The sequence below is a fragment of the Amblyomma maculatum genome, unplaced genomic scaffold (assembly GCF_055883805.1).
Source record: "Amblyomma maculatum isolate TAMU_Amacu unplaced genomic scaffold, ASM5588380v1 scaffold_13, whole genome shotgun sequence".
Classification (NCBI taxonomy): domain Eukaryota; kingdom Metazoa; phylum Arthropoda; class Arachnida; order Ixodida; family Ixodidae; genus Amblyomma; species Amblyomma maculatum.
In genome coordinates this window covers 691515-710211 of record NW_028146738.1, presented here as the reverse complement: position 1 = coordinate 710211, position 18697 = coordinate 691515, and the positions used below count along the sequence as shown (strand labels likewise).

General features: G+C 48.5%; 1 protein-coding gene across 1 annotated transcript in view; it reads right to left on the bottom strand.

Moving 5' to 3' along the window:
• LOC146172085 (protein ABHD1-like) overlaps positions 1–18697 on the bottom strand; it is a 43808-nt gene that overhangs the window by 8760 nt on the left and 16351 nt on the right. The window contains exon 4 of the mRNA XM_084585830.1: positions 12968–13090. Coding sequence (XP_084441956.1) covers positions 12968–13090 — 123 coding nt within the window. The remainder of the gene's footprint in view (positions 1–12967; positions 13091–18697) is intronic.

Here is an 18697-nt window from a genome sequence, read left to right as displayed (position 1 = left end):
CAGAAACACAGCAGCCTCGACCTTCTAGCATCAACCTTTGCTACCACTTTGTCTTCTTCTGTCTCCCTGTTGCTGATCGTTGTCATCCTCAACTTCCAGCGATGCAGGGCATATATGTCACATTACCCCCCCCCCCCCGCCAAAAGCACAGTCCCGTTGCGCACTAGGACGAACTACTAACAGGGATAGTACGGCTTCATTCGGGCGACATGAACAATCTTGGTGCGTGGCATAGAGGACTGTTGCGGCGGATGTACAGGGGCGATCTCTTATGTCACGGAAGTGAATGGCCGTAAAACACGGTAGGGTCCTACTTAGCATGGCAAGAGCTTCTCAGACAGCCCTACTTTACGAGCAGGAGTCCAGAGCAAGACGAGAGAGCCCGGAGAGTATTGGGCATCCCGGTGGCGAGAATCATGGCGCCGTTTTGGTGAACTTTGGGAGGAAGCCAGTCGGCGGCGAGCGATAACACGGGCAGCGTCAGCTCGGGAGGGTGCGTCACGAACGTAGGAACTGGCGTTAGCGGTGGGAGTCAGTACGCTGTCAAATGGAAGGGGAGCGTCACGGCCGTATTGAAGATAAAAGGGTGAGTCGCCCATTGTGTCTTGACGACAGGAATTGTACGCAAATGTTGCAAACGGCAAAGTAATATCCCAGTCACGGTGATCACCCGAGACATACATTGACAGCATGTCCGTGAGCGTGCGGTTGAGGCGTTCGGTGAGGCCGTTCGTTTATGGATGATAAGCGGTGGTAAAATAGTCCTAATGCAGCAGTACCGAAGAATTTCGTCTACTTCTTGAGCAAGAAAGCAAAGGCCATGGTCAGTGAGCAGCTGGCGTGGAGCACCATGGAGCAGGATGACGTCGTGGAGAAGAAACGCAGCCACGTCAGTTGCACAGCTGGTGGGTATCTCTCGGGTGACAGCGTAGCGCGTAGTATAATCCGTGGCCACCACAATCCATTTATTCCCCGACGCAGAAAGTTAGAAAGGCCCGAAGAGATCAAGGCCAACTCGGGAAAACGGGTCTACTGGGATGTCGATCGGCTGCAGGGATCCAGCAGGAATAACCGAGGGCTTCTTCCGTCGCTGGCACCGGTCACAAGAAGCCACGTAGCGACGAACCGATCGATAGAGGCCTGGCCAAAAGAAGCGGCAGCGGACGCTGTCGTACGTACAATATACGCCAAGATGCCCCGCTGTGGGTTCGTCGTGCAGCTGTTGAAGAACGGTGGTACGCAGGTGTTCGAGGACTACGAGCAGAAGCTCGGTGCCATCTGGTCGCATATTCCGTCGGTATAAGGCGCCGTTGTTGAGTACAAACAGAGAAAGGGTAGCGTCAAAGTGATCAGTGCTGAGGCGATTGATAACGCTGCAAAGCTTGGGATCTAAGCGCTGCTCATGGAGAATGTTTGAAAAGTCATAGATGGCCAACACATATGTTTCATCGTCACACTCGCTCGCAGGTGGCGGATCTACGGTGCTGCGGTACGGGCAATCGGCGTCAGCGTGCAGCCAGACAGACTTGTGGACGACAGAAAAAGTGTATTCCTGAAGGCGGAGGGCCCAACGGCCCAGGTGACCAGTAGGGTCCTTCTGCGTAGAAAGCCAGCATAAAAGGCATGGTGGTCGGTGATGACGCAGAACGGGCGGCCAAACAAGGGCGAAAATTGCAATGGCCGACACGAGGACTAAGCACTCCCGTTCACTCCCGTTCACTCCCGTTCTGTGATCGAGTAATTCCGTTCAGCTGCAGAAAACAGGCGACTGGCATAAGCAATGACGCTAGTGCGACCCATCTGCTGTTGGACGAGTATGGCACCAATACCGTGACCACTGGCGTCGGTGCGTACCTCCGTTGGTGCCGAGGGATTGAAGTGTGCCAGGAGGGGCGGGTTGGTGAGAGCTGCAATGAACGAAGAAAAGGCTTGGGATTGTTCTTGGTCAAAGCGAAATGAAGTGCCGGTCTTCAAAAGATTGGTGAGTGGACGAGCCGTGTCCGCGAAGTTGGGTAAAAACCGCCAAAAATAGGAGCAAAGCCCAAGGAAACTACGCACATCACTGATAAAATGGGGTGTAGGAAATTCACTTACAGCACGTATTTTGTCTGGATCGGGGTGAACGCCACGGGCGTCGACCACGTGACCGAGCACCTTGAGTTCACGTCGGCCGAAGCTACATTTCTTCGAGTTCAGCTGAAGGCCAGCTCTTCGGAAGACGCCAAGAATGGCATCAAGGCGATGGAGATGGCTCTCGAATGTAGAGGAAAATACAATGACGTCATCGAGATAGCACAAGCACGTCGTCCATTTTAAGCCGCGCAGGAAAGAGTCCATCATGCGTTCGAATGTTGCGGGCGCATTACACAAGCCGAAAGGCCTCACCTTGAACTGATACAGGCTATCGGGAGTGACGAAGCCGGTTTTCTCTCGGTCCCGTTCGTCGACTGCGATCTGCCAATAACCGGAACGAAGATCAATGGAAAAGAAATAGCTGGCACCGTGCAAGCAGTCGAGGGCATCATCTATCCTGGGGAGAGGGTAAACGTCTTTCTTTGTAATTTTGTTGAGGTGTCGGTAGTCAACGCAAAATCTCCAAGTATTGTCCTTCTTTTTAACAAGCACGACAGGCGACGCCCAGGGACTGCTCGAAGGCTCTATAATGTTTTTTTCTAACATCTTGTCCACTTCACCTTGTATGACGCGTCGTTCAGAAATGGCGACTCGGTAAGGTCTTCTGTGAATTGGCCTGACGTCACCGGTATCGATGCGATGTGTAACGAGGGACGTTTATCCTAAGGGGCGGTCACCAAAATCGAAAATATCGCTGTACGAAGTCAGAAGGCTCGTAAGTGCGGTAGCACGGTCAGTGCGCAAGTTAGGTGCGACCATTCCTGATATGCGGTCCTCCGGAGGTGGGGATGGTGCAGGTCGTGTCGACACTTTAGCAGCAGGGTAAGTTAAAAGAACGGCCACTGTGATGTCAGACAGTGGGGTCAGTTCGGCGAGAGTAATGCCCTCGGGAAGAACTTGCACAAAAAGGCCGAAGTTGAAGACTGGAATATAAGTGTTGTTATTTTTTACGTGCACGATGTTATGAAGGAGAGCGATTCTATGCTGCAGGATTACGTCGGTTATGGGGCAAACAACGTAGTCGCCATCAGGAACGGAGGGGAAAGGCGACTTGAGCACATACACTGCAGCTTCTGGTGGCAGGCGAGTAAATGTAGAGGAGCGGAGACGGAGCATTGAAGTATCAGAGGCCTGCTTGTCATGGCAGAGTGGGAGGTCCAGATGAAGCAGTGCAGAAGAACAGTCAATGAGCGCGGAATGTGCAGTTGAAAAGTCGAGTTATAATATAACGTTGTGAGGGCAACTGGTGAGGACTGTAAATAGCTCAGGGACATGGCGGTCGGCAATGATAATTCTCACAGTAGACAAACCAAGCACAGTAGCTGTGTTGCTATCAGCAACACGAACGGTAGATGAGGAAGCGGGTGTGAGGACTTTGTTGAGGCGTTGACGGAGCGAGGAACTGAGGACGGAAATGTGGACGCCAGTCTCAATAAGGCCAGAAAATGAGACTCCGTCCACAAGAATGTCCATGAGGTTACGTCTGGGCGCGATGGTCAGTTCCGAGTTGACAGTCTGGGTCGGTAATGCAGCGTCACTTCCGGGCGCTGCATTCGCTAGTTTCCCGAGTAGTTGCCGGCGTATGATGGGAAGGAGTCGCGAGGAGGTACCGGTGAACGGGATCGACGAGCCCGGGGAGATGGAGATTGGCTGTAGCGACGAGTAGTTGGGACGGTTTCGGTGCGAGGTTCATCTGGTTGAGGAGGAATGTGTGCAGGTCGATCATAGCCGGGGCGAGGCTCCTCTGGTGGGGCAACAAAGCGTCGAGGTTCATAGTAATACCGACGGTCAGCGTTGTGATAGAAGCGAGGGGTGGGGAAAGAAATGGTTACGGCAATACCACGAAGTGTGGTTGATCCGACAGCAAATGAAGCAGATTGGCCTGTCGTCTGAGGTGTGCCACTCTCCAGGGTTGTGACCAAGGTAGCGACGTGGGGAGGCTGTGCTGGTGGTTTTAGCAGCCACTAAAGGAACAGGGTGCGATGGTGGCGGGGGCGGCACGGAGCTAGAGGAGAGGCCGACGTTTGCAAGTTCCTGGCGGACAACGGCCTGTATCATGGCAACGGTGTCGGGAAGCGGAGACGGGAGTGGTGCAGGAGTTACGGCCTCAAATGCTCTGCGGACGATCCGAGTCGCGGTCGTGGGATGGGAGGGTTGGTGCAAAGGGGTGAGGTCATCGCAGGATGAGGTAGCCGCCGTGTTCGGAAGACTCTCAAAGCGATGTACGAGACGTCTGTGTTTAGCCTGCTCGAATTTTCGGCAGACTTGGAGCACCGAGTCGACGGTAGAGCAATCCATGCAGAATAGGATGTGGAACGCATCATCCGCGATACCCTTGAGGATATGCCCTACCTTGTCACTTTCCGGCATGGAGGTGTTAATCTTGCGACACAACGCAAGCACATCCTGAATGTAAGCGAGGTAGGGCACCGTGGGGGATTGGACACGAGAAGAAAGTTTCGTTTTTGCAGCCAGAGGGTGTCCAATTGGTTTCCCGAAGAAGTCCTTAAGCTTTCTCTAGCAGGCATCCCAGGTAACGAGCTCTGGTTTTGAAACCATGTTCGAGCTGTTCCCGCCAAATAAAAGATGATGTTAGCGAGCATCATGGTGGCGTCCCAGTGGTTGTTCCGGCTGCAGCGCTCATACTCATCTAGCCAATCGTCAACGTCTGGGTTGTCGTCGCCATTAAAGATGGGAGGGTGGCGAATGTATGTGAGAACAACTGGCTGAGGCGATGTTCCCGCGGTGGTAGGGGCTGCTTCGGAGGTCATCGTGGCTGTTTGAGACGTGGTTGTGATCTCAGGTAGGTGGCGGCCGCTTCGCAAATCCAGCTTTTGGCAGTGCAAATGGGCTAATCGGCACATACGGGGATCTTGATTCATCTCCACCTAGATGATACGTGGCAAGGTTAGTCCACGAAAGTTAGTCCAGGGTGGCACAGCACACAAAACACAGAAACACAGCAGCGTCGACCTTCTTCTAGCATCAACCATCGCTACTACTTTGTCTTCTGTGTTACTGTTGCTGGCAGTTGTCATCTTCAACTTCCAGCGATGCAGGGCATATATGTCACAATATTATGCTGTGTTGAGACACGCGGTATTGAAGTCAAAAGGAATGTGAGGTGTATGCAGCAAGCGGTTTTGTTCATGCGGCAAGCGTTCGTAATTTGCACTTTTATTGCGCGTACGAGACGCTAAATTATGTGGCTCGCGGTACAGTCAAGCGAGTCGCATGTCTTACTCGTGTCTTTATTCGATAACAGAGCGTGGAAAAAGCGCTAACTTAAGAGCGCGCGCGCGTGCCAGCCAATTTCCCGGACGGCGAAGGAGCGCTGCCCCAAAAAACGTGCCCTGTGCCGCGCGCGCAGCCGGCGGGCGAGGATATTCGAGGAAGAAAGTGCCTGAGTGGAGGAGAGTGTCGCTACTTTCAAATTATCGAGGGGCATTAACTCAACCTAAGGCTCAGAGGGGCCATAACTCAACCTCAGTTCAGTTCAGTCGTTCAGTCGTGTCCGACTCTTCGTGACCCTATAGACCATATCACGCCACGATTTCCGGTCTCTCACTATCTTTCTAACATCACATAACTTCATCTGCAGCGCCTCGAGGATGCCATCTAACCATCGCGTTCGCTGACCACCCCTTCTGCGGGGACCCTCAACCTTTCCCAACATCAAATTTTCCTCCAGCGACTCATCTCTTCTCATCAGATGACCAAAGTAGCTGAACTTTAACTTTAGAATTTGACCTTCCAATGAGCAGTCAGGGTTTATGGTCGACAATATCGACTGATTTGATCCTCTGGCCGTTCAAGGAACTCTCGAGATTCTCCGCCAGCACCACAATTCAAAAGTGTCAGTTCTTCGGGGGTCAGCCTAAAGCCCCTCGATAATTTGAAAGTAGCGACACTCTCCTCCCTTTCCTCCTCGAATATCCTCGCCCGCCGGCTGCGCGCGGTGCACACGGCACGCTTTTTATTGCTGCGCTCCTTCGCTGTCCGAGAAATCGGTTGCCACGCGTGCGCGGTATTAAGTTTGCGCTTTTTCCACGCTCTCTTATCGAATAAAGACACGAGTAAGACATGCGACTCACTTGACTATACCGCGAGCCACATAAATTAGCGTCTCGTACGCGCAATAAAAGTGCAAATTACGAGCGCTTGTGGCATGAACAAAAACCGCTTGCTCCAAACACCTCACATTGCTTTTGACTTTTCATTACTGTGTGTCTCAACACGGCATAATATATTAAGCATAATATTTACTATACATTTGAACATTCCTGAATATTCTCAGCATACCGATGCTCAGTTAAATGTAGATTCAACTCAAGCTAATTTTAGCGGAAGTAAAGTTAATGCAGTTGTTAACGAGCGGAGTTTCAGGAATGCGATGGTTGCTAGCAACAGGCTGGAACAAATGCTTTGATGGTCATCCTAAAATATTTCAATAAGGTTTAGACTGAGTTTGTTACCGCGCAGTGCACATGCAGCTGCTTAAGTTTGTTCGTAATAAAGAATTTTCGCGGCTGCTTGAAAACGATCGAATATCAACTTTTTTCTGTTAAGCATGAAACGGATCTAGCTCCTGCTGTCGGCGGCCTTGAAGTGACGTCGAGCCAAAACCAAGAGCCAAGACCAGGGCACCGATTTCCCGTCGTCCAAGGGAAGTGTCGTCCGTACTCCAAAATTTAGCGCTGTAGACCACCGATACTTGACCTTGTCGGAAGTTCGTCCACATTGGTGTCAAACCTAATTTTAGTATGACCAATATTCTTTTTCGTTTGCTTTGACTAGATTAAAGAAACGTGACCCAGAACACTTTCACCTCTTCTAGTGGCAAAATGTGGAAGAAGTACAGGCCGTATGTCGATAACTGCGACAGGGTGCGCACGTGTAAAATACTCCTATATCAACTCAAGACCAAACAGCATTGTTTTCTTTGTACACACTAGACCTCTCTGGTCCACGGCGGACGGCTGCTCTACGCTACGAAAATGGTCATGACGCCCGTTAACTAGGCACATAATTAAGGAGGGCCACCTAAATTTGGACGTCAAGACTGAGTTGGCCATACCCAAACTTGGTTATAGACAGCAATTTCCGGTGAGACTCGGACCAGGTCAAATTCTGGGGATTCAGAGCTCAATTTTGGGAATAGGCCACCTAGATTTTGAGGTCACCACTCAATTCGCCATACGCAAATTAGGTAGGACACCAATTTGGTCGAATTCGGACGAGGTCAAACTTCGGGTGCAGAGAGCTAAATTTAGGCAATGGCCCACCTAGGTTTGGAGGTAACCACTGAATTCGTCATACGCAAATGAGGTTGGTCAATAATTTTGCCATCTTCGGGTGAGGTCAAATTTAGGGGGTTCCTGGGGCTAGATTCTGAGGGAGGCACACCAAAATTTGGACGTAACCAGTAAATTCGCCCTATTGAAATTAGGTTGGACACCAATGTTTGCCAGATTAGGACAAGGTCTAATTTCGAGGGTCTAAAGAGACAACATTTTGATGTGCGGTTATAGGTATATACACTCTGTGGACAAGTTTTTGCGGACGAGTCCTCTACACACTCCTGTGACATAAGCCTATTAATGAATTACCAATCTCCTTCATTGCACGCGTTAGAGTTGAAAAGCGAGACCTTTAGTTCAGAGATTAAAGCGGCTATTTTATGCGCATTGCATGCATCAGCAGTCGCTATTATATAGCACGTTGAGTGGAACCACGAAGTCAAAACAATAATGCGCATAACGGCGCAGAATGATCAGTGAATTAAGTGAGATTATCAGCTTTGTGATGCGCTTGCAAGCAGTTTCATGTCGCTTGGAACAAAAGCACATTACGTCGCAGAGGCAGCAGAGGTGACTAGTCTTCTCCGGGGTGATGTTCTTGCTGCCGATGTTGTTGAACCACTTTTTTATTCGAATGGTGTCCTTCATTCCGCTCGGAATTGCGAAATGAATGAACCCTTTTTCGTGACAGCTTGGGCAATGAAATGCGCAGCAACTCGGCATAGCGCTGCACTAAAACAGCGCGAAGTGCAAGCGCGGAATGCTAGGGATCTCGCTCCTAGCAACGGCGGCTGCCTAAACCATGGCGCCAGCTAAAAATAAAAACACGAAAAGAGCGAACCTTTCGCGCGCTTTTTCCGGCGAAGGTCCGCGGAGCCAATCACCGTTGAGAAGAGCGGAGATGGGAGAGTTGAATGAGGAGGATGTGCGAGGGAGCGCGGGAGCGCGGGGCAGCGGCAAAATTCTCAGAAAGACGCTACTTTCAAGGAACTTTACCTCAACCTCACTCCAGCAGACGCCTCGCCTCGCCTGGCACGGACAGGGTCCTCCGCATGTATTGTCCAGGCACCACGAACATTCACCGGACATCAGTGGCGCACATTAGCTGCTGCCGCGTTCTGCCAAGCAGGTATGGTGGTTTTTACGTTTGATTTTTAAGATTTTTTCAATTGATTGCTGATTGCGCTGTTAAAATTTTTCAGGCTGGTTCGTGTTAAATCTGCACGTGGACTGATCGGCATCCATATGGTGTACTGCTGCGTACCTTTTTGCCGCTCGTACTCTGGGAAATGCCCGGGCGTTTCTTTTCACCAGTTACCGAGTCAAGGAGCGTTGTGCGCCAAATGGCTAAAAAACATCGCAAGAAAGGACTTATTTATCGACGATAAGTCGCCCTCTACGGCCGTGTGTAGCCAGCACTTTTTTTCGACGGACTACGCTCCAGAGAGCCGCATCAGGAAACTTTTGCCTGGCGATGTCCCCACCGCTTTCGAAAGCTATCTAACCTACCTAGTACCTCCCGCGAAAAAGCCTCGCAAAGAACCTGCTGCTCGTTCTATTCCAGCTCCAAAACAAACCAAGCGAAAAGCTGAGCCACATGAATCGCTGCCTGTGGAGTGCAATCTGTTGGACTGCCCCGATGAACACACTAAAAGCGTCCCTATAAGCAAACTGCGAATAACGATGGCCAGCAAGCAAGCCGGTACCTCTCTCTGATCTCAAAGCTTCGCTCTCAAGTTGCATGTCACCGCTCCAAGAGCCAGAAGTTAGTAAAAAAACTCGCGACGGAAGAACAACGCACTGCATTCTACCGCAAAAACAAACATCATGCTTCGGTCGGAAGAATCACGGTGGACGCACAGAATGGAGACAAAAAGGCTGTATTTCTGCTTCACCAAATAGAGCGATATGGAAAGCAACATCAGACTTATCCTGAAGTGGTTAGTTGAGAATGCATCATATGGCAATTTCTGTCACCGAAGGGTTATGACCGTGCTCGAAGGTGCACGCTGCTGAATTTTCCAGCAAAATGCACCCTCCAGAAATACATGGACCCAAGTCCGACCACGTCCGGAATGAGTGCTGCGATGCGAGCAAGACTGGTTCACGCGGCTTCACTTCTGAGCAACAGGCATCATATGTCATCATTATTATTGATGAAGCCAGCATAAAGCTGAAATGCATTTATGACCGCAAAGGAGATGTTGTGTTCGGTCTTAAGGACAGGCCGAAAGCAGCATGTCGAACACGCAGAGGAATTTAGCGAACAGGGTTATGTGCTTTGTTCTGTGCGGCACTAACAGCCAATATAAGATACCTTTCTCTTATTATTTCACAAAGCAGCTAAGTGGAAAATACCTTTTTCAGTGGTCGAAGGAAGTGATGGCCGCTGTCGAGTCGTGTGGATTTATCATAGTTCGAATTGTGACCGATAACTACTTGGCAAACACCACAATGTTCAAGCACATGGTAAATGGCTGCCAGTGTACAGTTGCAACGCATCCGCATGACCCCGAGCGGGTTATCTTCCTTCGCTTTGACCCGTGTCATGTTATAAAAAATGTCCGAAGTCAGTTCCTCGAAAGGCAACTCATGGATGGCAGCGACGTTATAACTGGCACATACGTTCAAAAGCTCTACGAGCATCAAAAGCAGATGACCGTGAAACTGGCTCGAAGCCTTACAAGGAAACTTGTGTATCCACCGAATCTGGAAAAGCAAAATGTGCTGCGTGCTGTTCAAGTGTTTTTACCGCAGGTTTGTGGGGCACTACATCACCTACAGAACTACCGTGGATATAGGGTCTTGTATTATTTTAAAGATGCGGGTGCAACCATTCGTTTCCCAAAAACGTTGAATAAATGGTTCGATATATACAACACTTCGTACACAGGAAGTGGCTACAAGACGCCGATGTCCAATACGGACTATATTCGTTTGCTCTGGCTAAAAAACCGAGTTCAGTGTATACATAAGGCATGTACAGTCATGTTCAGTTGCCTCACGCAACGGCGCACTCATAGAAGAGACATTTCAAGCCTTGCTTTTCACAACTCCGTCCACTGTGGAGACAACGTGCTTCTTGCTGCAAAAAGGCGTCAGTTCTGTGCTGACGAAATTTAACAACGACTCAATTAAGGCACGTTTTAGAATTCGACAGATGTGCGGCGGCAACGATCAACTGGATGCGAGGGCCGTTACGGCTGCCCTTGATCGGATTGTGAAGGTCAAGTCGTTAAGCCCGAAGGAAGCTGAGACGCCCGATATTGATGTTAACAAGTGGCTGCAACACTGTCTGAAAAGTTTCACGGCGAGCTAGAAGACCACAGGGAATGTCAAGTGGCTACACCAAGGTCAGTAACTTACTCGGGCTTGTCATATGTTGGTGGCTACATTTCCAAGTTAATAACAGATTTTGGTTGCGGGTCCTGTGAAATGCCTGTCACAACATGACAAAGATGATCCTCTGTACGCACTGTTACAAGGCCAAGACAGGAGCGGGCTATGCTATTCAAGGTCAGAGTTCCTTGCTCTTTTGAACGAAGTAGTGACTTTTTTTGAGCGCGTGGCAAAGACTTGCCACGAACGAATACGCTTGAAGTTCTTCACTTGCTCATGGAGCGTCGGCTTGAAAGCGCACAGGTACTAAGCTGTCCAAAGTGTGTTGACGACAGCTACGCAAAGCGATGAGCGGCTTTATATGCCGAAAAATTCACGAGAATACTTCTCATCAACCATGCAAACAAAATAACAAACGCACAGTATAAGCCTTCCAAATATGTGCACAAGCCCTCCAGGAAGTTAATCAGATTATGACCTTGACATATATGAGCTCAGGACCTTTGATGAAGAAGAACTACGAAGTACAACTACAAGCTGCTTGTTTACACAGTCTTCAATGACTCTTCTGAGTGACTATTTTTAATCGAAGCTTGTACCCAACTTTGCTGGAATCACGACGTTCGAAATGCAGCAGGTAGGATTCAATAAACAGTATATTTAAGAGTAATTTGCATCATTTGTATCATAGCTTTTGCGTTGAACATTTCTTTCAAATGTTTATGATTAGAAGCTTCTCAGTAATAATTTAATGCTGTTCCGACCGTAAGCCGAGAATTCCAGAAGGGGGGAGGGAATCACCATTTCCAGGACGCCCAGGGCAAAGGGAATGTAAATTGATGTAAACAGAACCCCTATTGCCTGTTCTCCACGAAAGGGGGAGGCGCCCAGTTCAGTCAACTGAACTGACCAGGGTTAAAAGCCAGGGTTGGGTTACAGCGCCACAAACTAGCGGCGGTGAAAGGTGGGAACTTGCCCCGAAGCGCAGGCCGTAAGAAAGAGCGCGCGCTCCCCCTCGGGACCAGCCGTGCTTCTAGCAAGCCTTGCCAGTCAACTCACCCGTGACGTCAAGGTTTAAGGAAGTAGTTCCATGCGACACCGGCAAGCGACAACCTCTCTGCCCGCAAATTTCAAAAAACGCTGTTTCTAAAAATTAATAATAAATCTCTGGCTTTGTTTCAAGGCGTCATACTTTGGGTTAATGCTCAAAAGGATTCGTTCTACACACTGAACACGTTTATCAGTGGCTTCTTGGTGACCGTTTCAGTGCACCTTTAAGTGAGCCGGCAAGCTGTTCAAAAGAACCGGCTCATTTCAGTGAGTTGAGCCGTTCTGAGCCGCTCACTAAAGTAAGCCGCTTTGCCCATCTCTAATTCGCACCCTAGGCCCAAGTGTTCTTGTTTTAGAGTGCAGCTCCTTTGCGCCCGTTCCTGCGTTTGGCGTCGTCGTCGCCTTTGTGGGCGTTGTCCTTCGTAACCATCTGCGCAGCAGGGGCAGCGCGCGCTCCTTCCCCCCGCCCCCCCCCCCCCCCCCTCTCTTTCTCTTCCTCCGTGGCGGCGACCGTGATTGCTGCGCGTGCTCCTGCTGCCACCGTTCGTCACTGCGTGTACCCCCCCCCCCCCCCCCCTCCTTTTTCTGCGTGGCGGCGACGGTGCTCTTCGGTTGCCGCAGCGCCAGCTCGGTATCAGCGGATCATGGGGAGTGCATCCCAAGCCAACACGCAGAGCCACGTTGACTTGACTCGCTAGCGACGTCAGCGGCATCAGTCAGTCGCTGCTATTTATTCGCGCAACGTTTCTATGGCCCCACGCGCTGCCTCCCGCGACCTCCCGATAATTTAATAGCTCTTTTAAGTTCCCCGACCACAAAGCTTCCTTCGACAGTCAAGAACTGTTAGTGGAGCGTTTCTTAAAGGAATATATGTGAAAAATGAAAACGTTGTCTGTAATTGTACATGCATGTCTTGCTCGAAATATTTGCCTCAGTCTATCGAAAAGGTGAAACATCTGATGAGCTGCGCTCAAATTTTGCATTAGAAGTAACGTAATTGTCGGCAATTTTTTTTTTAATTCATTGGCAGATGGAGCGGACACTTTCTGCGGACGCTACTCATGAGCTGTTAGGTGCTTCCGCGTGAAACTTACGCCAGCTCCGGTTGAAGGGCGTAGTTTTTCTAAGCCTGCTTGTGCACGTACCTTGAGGCTGCAGGAGGAATAAAATTGCTGCACAGATCGGAAACCGAAAGCAGGAGCTGCGTAGTGCTTGTCGAAAGAAGACAGGGTCCAGCAGCGGAACACTTTGTCGGCTCGGACCACCTTCTGCACAGAAATCACGTGGGCCAAGAACTATCGTAAGCTTTTTGTTCCCAACTACAAAAGCAAATAGAAAAGAAAAAAAGATCAGATGAATAATTCAGAAGGAACTTCAAGAATTGTATACAGCGGATGTGCAGTGCAGTATTTGAAGCAGGCACACTTGTTGCTCTTTCACAAATACAAATTCACAATTAGGCAGTGAGCATTCTGAGTGCCCCCGTCATAGTCAGTGATGTACGCTGGCTTGCGGCATCAGATATTGTGACAGCGCTGTGTGCTCACCTCGGTCAACAAACGAATCCCGCATACGCTTAGCAGCTACCCAGTCACCACCTATAAAAGGTGCCGCCGAGCTGATATCCGTCTCGGAGTATGTCTCAAACGATCACACCTGTTCCACACGAGCAGATGAAGCGTTTCATCCTTTAAGTTTATGCGTGGAATAATAAGGGAATTCACTGCCGCGTGTGGAGTTGGAATATAAATTGAAGACATTGGAAGCTTTATTGAGAAGAGCGGGTTTACATTCTGCTCCGCTGCAAGCCCCGCATTGGGGCGCTAGCGCAGCATAGCACGCTTTAAAGAATTTTAGCACAGCGTCTACTAGCTTCGTAGAGTAAAGTAGAGTTATCATATAGTCTTATATGAGTGGAGTTACTATATATAGACCTCCTTCATGTTTGAAAACAAACAAGACGATTGAGGTGGCGCTGCTCTGGTCAGCGATCCCACGGTTGGCAAAAAGCACGAGCGAGGCTGCGGCACTGTGGCCAAGCTTGTCAAGGCCGTGTTATTGTGTTATAGGACCCATTGCTCAAACATGGTTGCATCTATTCTAAAAAAAAAAAAAAGGCATCCAATAAGATGTTCAACTTTTTGCGAAGTGAGTTCCGGGCAGATTTTCCGTCAATTTCTTAGGTGACATTTTTTCCTAGGGGCCGCTTCCTTAGGGGACCTTTCTGGACGTTTTGTTCCGGAGTCGTATATTCCAGGGACCTTTTTTTCGGGGCTGTATCTTCTGGGGACCTCTTTTCTGGGGCCGTTTTTACCTTCACCCGTGGTTTCGTAGTTACGGCAGCCCAGTTCGGTCTCGGCCCCTGTGGCCGCGTTAATGTGGGATAAACTCCACAACTGCATTCACAATCAGCCACTGTGAATACAAATAAAAGCGCTCGGCATAAATAAAAAAGTGCAGCTCCAATCCAAATCAGTAGCTATCAACGTGAAGTGGAAATCTCCATCAGGAAGTAGATTAAAATAATTTGACGTGAACGCGGCGAAGTTTACCTATGCAACATCTATATCACGGATCGAGGCGTGCAACACAGATCTCTCGCACAGCAGCTCACTGCGCATACATACGATTACCAAAGCGAAAAAACGGGCTTGAGGAACAGTTTACATGGGTAAAACATCAATGCATGCTCTAACAAAGAAACAGGCCTACGCATTACAACATATATATGACTGCCTCCTCTACAATGTTACTGCGCACCGGCGCCCGCACCGGCACTAAAACAGTACCAAGATCCCTTCACGCGTCGTCGTAAAAAGGCTAAACTCGAGTTATTCGCGACCTTTGATCCGGTAGACCGCACTGGCGTAAAGGTGAATAAGTTCCAGCTTAGCCAAGGTGAAGTGTTTGCCGCATATTTGATGAGCAGGCATCGGTATCCAGCCTTGGCGCTTCACCGCGGCGGCTCTCCACTGTTTACGGCGACCATTGTCGGGAAGAAACCTGTGCAAGCTTACTAAACTTCCTCCTTTTGGCACATGTCATAGCGACGCGATTAGTCGGCATTGTGCTCAGCATATCCCTGCAGCAGCAAGCCATCGCACAATCATGGTAGGCAAAGCGACTGAAGCGTTGTTTTGTCTACCACGCGAAAGTCACTAACGACGACAGCGCCATCGCATTTTCGTGACGTAGTCGGAGTAAAGGAGATCTATAGGAGTCGCTATATAGGCAAACCCTATAGAATAACTCTAGAGCGGAGCGCGCTGCCCCACTTATCGGTGGACAGCGGGGTTATATGCTGAAACAGATTTAGGTCAAGCTTGCTTTTTGTTACAACGAAAGTGCTAAATAAGGGCATTCTTTGTTTTTCTAGTACAATGCCTCATTAAAAAAGAACTGTTTGACACATTTCACGGTTAAGTCAAACTTATGCACCGCGCCGCAAACTGTTTTCTTTTTTTTTTTTTCTTTTTGCGCTCTATGCGAAATGTATCTTCAGTGTGCGCAAGCACATTATTCGGCAGTGACGACTTCAAAATGGACTACGCAAAAGCCGTTTGTTAGCTTCTAGCGATGGCGAAGAGCCTACTCCAAGTCCCGCTACCCTTGTCGCAACTAAAATGGTCAAAAATAGAATACTTGCTGTGCCTCAAAGTTTTTGGAAAGTGGGTAAAGCTGAAACCGAAAAGAAGTTCCCACCAGTGTTCAACTAGCTCGTTTCACTTGAATAAATTTATGTCATTACCACCATGACGCCCCTATGGTGATGAACTGTTATTGTTATAGAAGAAGGAATGCAGATACCGGGCCGCCTCTACGCTGCGTTTCAATCCTTGACTGTCATCACGTTTTTCAATATGCCAACAAGGCGCTCAATCTCTCCCGCGCGCTCTATTCGTCCCAAAACCTCTTCTTCGCTTCCCTCATTCTGCTTGCTGATTCCCGCCCGAGTCTGCAACAATTGTGCACCTCTTTTGCCTACATTTGTTTCCCTATTCCATATTTTATTTCTTTGTATCCACTCTTGCATGGACCCGAGAAAGGCCTGCAGTACTTGTAAGTAAATAAATATATAAATAAATTAAACAAATGTGGCGCCATTTTGACCACCATTACAAACTCATCGCTGTAGCCAGCATAGTTTTTTCTCGCTAAGTGAAAAATTAGCAAGGTTAAGACTGTCTCTTAACAACTGCTGTATATACAATAGCTTTACAAAACTTTTGCGCATTTTTCTAGCTTCAAAAGATATTTCAGACACCGCTTAGGGTATAACGAGTACATTTCGACCGTGAACCATGTTCGCTCTTGACTCTGACTTTCGGCTTGAAATTTCAATTTTCGAGTGTCGCATCAGCTGGCAGTTGCACGGGCAAAGAATGTAAAATAAGAAGCCGTTAGTAACAAAGAGTCGCTCGCTCTCCTGCATCGTGATGGAACCTTCACGCGTTGTATGCAAGGCAAAATCTTCAAAAGGCTGCGAAATATCGCCTCACGCACGTGTGACCAAATGCGCCGCATTGCACTTACGTTCGCAAATTTCACGACAGGTTTCAACTTCCACTGCCAGAGCTCTGTGTGAGTTGCTGGACTGATAGGCGTGTGAACGAGAACACCCCTGAGACCAATGACACAAATCGAACTGAATATTTGGAACATTTTTATTCGCAGATTTCTTTACAGGAACAGCTGGGCAAATGGTTAAGCGCCACGCGTTTACCAACGTCTCAGTTAGATCAGCTAGAAGAAGCTGCTCTGCTGGCAGCATTCTCAACCATCAGTTATGAAAAAACAGAGGACAAATATTTCGGTTAGTAAACACACACGCCAGCAGCCTTTGACGCTTGCTGTATGCAGCACTGGTCATCTAGTACAGGTCCAGGTAGGGCTACTATCGGATAATTGGACACAATTTTTTTTTCCGTATCGAGTTCGTCTTCTTGCACCAAAAGCAACAGAGGAGATGCGTGTGCGCTCGACGGATGAAATGTACATGAAGCGGGAATCCACCGCAAGCTTAGCAGGCCTTACGGTAACAACACAGGATAGACACCTATATGAGGTTACATAGGAGTAGTGTAAAGTCTACAGACAAACTTTTATATGAGGTTACACATAGCATGGTGAGGCTACTCAAAATAATAAAAAATAACATGCCTCTGCCCGTGCCACTGATATGAGGTTACAGTAGATAAGCGACACGAGATATCATCCCGTATGCTCCACACATGACAATTTCGCTGCTGTCTACAGGAGCTACTCTACTGCAGTCGTCATTTAACTGCCCGTCGCCATCATCCAACGATATAAGTTGTCAGGTTCAAGACTTGTTCATCGGCTAGATTTAGCAAACAGAAACTATCTGACAACCATCAAATAATTTAATGATGGCGGCAATCACGCGTTAGCAACTCCAATGCAGTGACTGAATACGCAACAATGATCTCAACACTGACTCCCCGAGGTTGAGGCTCTGTCAAAAGCCCAGCCAGGGCTTGCCAAACCATAATTGTTGTCTGGAAGGCCTTTTCATGCGACACTGCTCCTGCCTATCGCCTGTGCCCAAGCAATTCTCGGACACACTGAAGAGCAATTTCCTGACTTGCTCAAAACAACCACGCTTGGGTCCACCTGAACTCGTTGGACACGTTCTCACAGGTAAGTCGTAGAGAGAATAACAGTTTTGAGAGTCGATATCTTACACATTTTCTTTCATTTTCGTTCATTGACGGGACGGCACGAGCCATATTCCGAAAAATAGAAACAAAAACGTTTATTTCAGTGACCACAGAAGATTCCAGGCCCTGGAGTACCTGGCCATAATGTGCCCAAATTAGATCATCTGTGAACATTTGTCGTATCCCAGAAGTAAACATGAAACTAGCAGCTTTACGCACCAGCAAGCACACCCGCCTCAACAAAGCGTTGTCGCTCATTGTTTTCTTATCCTACGCCTGGTGCTTGGAGAGACGCAAGGTGGAATTCCGTCGTAATATACAATTTATTTACTCTTTCATTACTCTTTCAGGTAACTTTGGAAACAGCAAAGAATATGCTTTGTTTGAAAAGCTTGTTCAGCGGCGTAACTACCTCATCTACGAGCATTCTGCCTGTCGTTTGTGGCCCCTTCTGCTATACCAATGGCGGGGTCTCCTTGATTCCTGAGCATGAAGCCTTCAACAAAGCTATAGACAGTGTGATTTGGGCCGTGAAATTGGGCTTCGGAAAAATTGCGAGACTTTTCGGCGTCATACACTTCAAAAAATATATATATATATCTGGAGCTTGACGTCCAGAACCTGCCACGTAGATACAAAGCAAGTGCACTTCTCGCGAACTGCCATTTTTGTATGTACAGCCAAATTTCTCATTTCAAACTCGAGCCATCAACTCTAGGGGTTTACCATGCCAGTCGACAGTGCTTCACAAAACCACGCATCCACCAAAACGAAGACTTCATTAAAGAACTGTGCAAGAATACCATGGATCAAAATGCCTCATATATATGTGGTTATCAATATTATTTCTGCTGTGCATTCAGAAGTTCGAAACATTGATTTGTTCGTGAAACAGTTTTTGTAAATGTTAAAGGTGTTTCTGCTGGTCGCATTCTTTCAAATCTGGACTTCTTTCTTCAAGCTCAAACTTTCTCTTTCCTAAAGCAAAGAGACGCTCCTCCACTTTCATCTTTTCAGTTTCCACTTCCTTGTTTCACGCCTCTGTCTCTCATTGCGAACAGCTGATGCCTCACACTTTGCAATCCCCAGATTCCTGCAAAGGTAGACAAAAACAACTATTTCGACCGTCATTTCAAGTCAGTTCATGCACTGCATGATTGCTGTGCGGTATTTTTATGTCATAGGACAAGCACA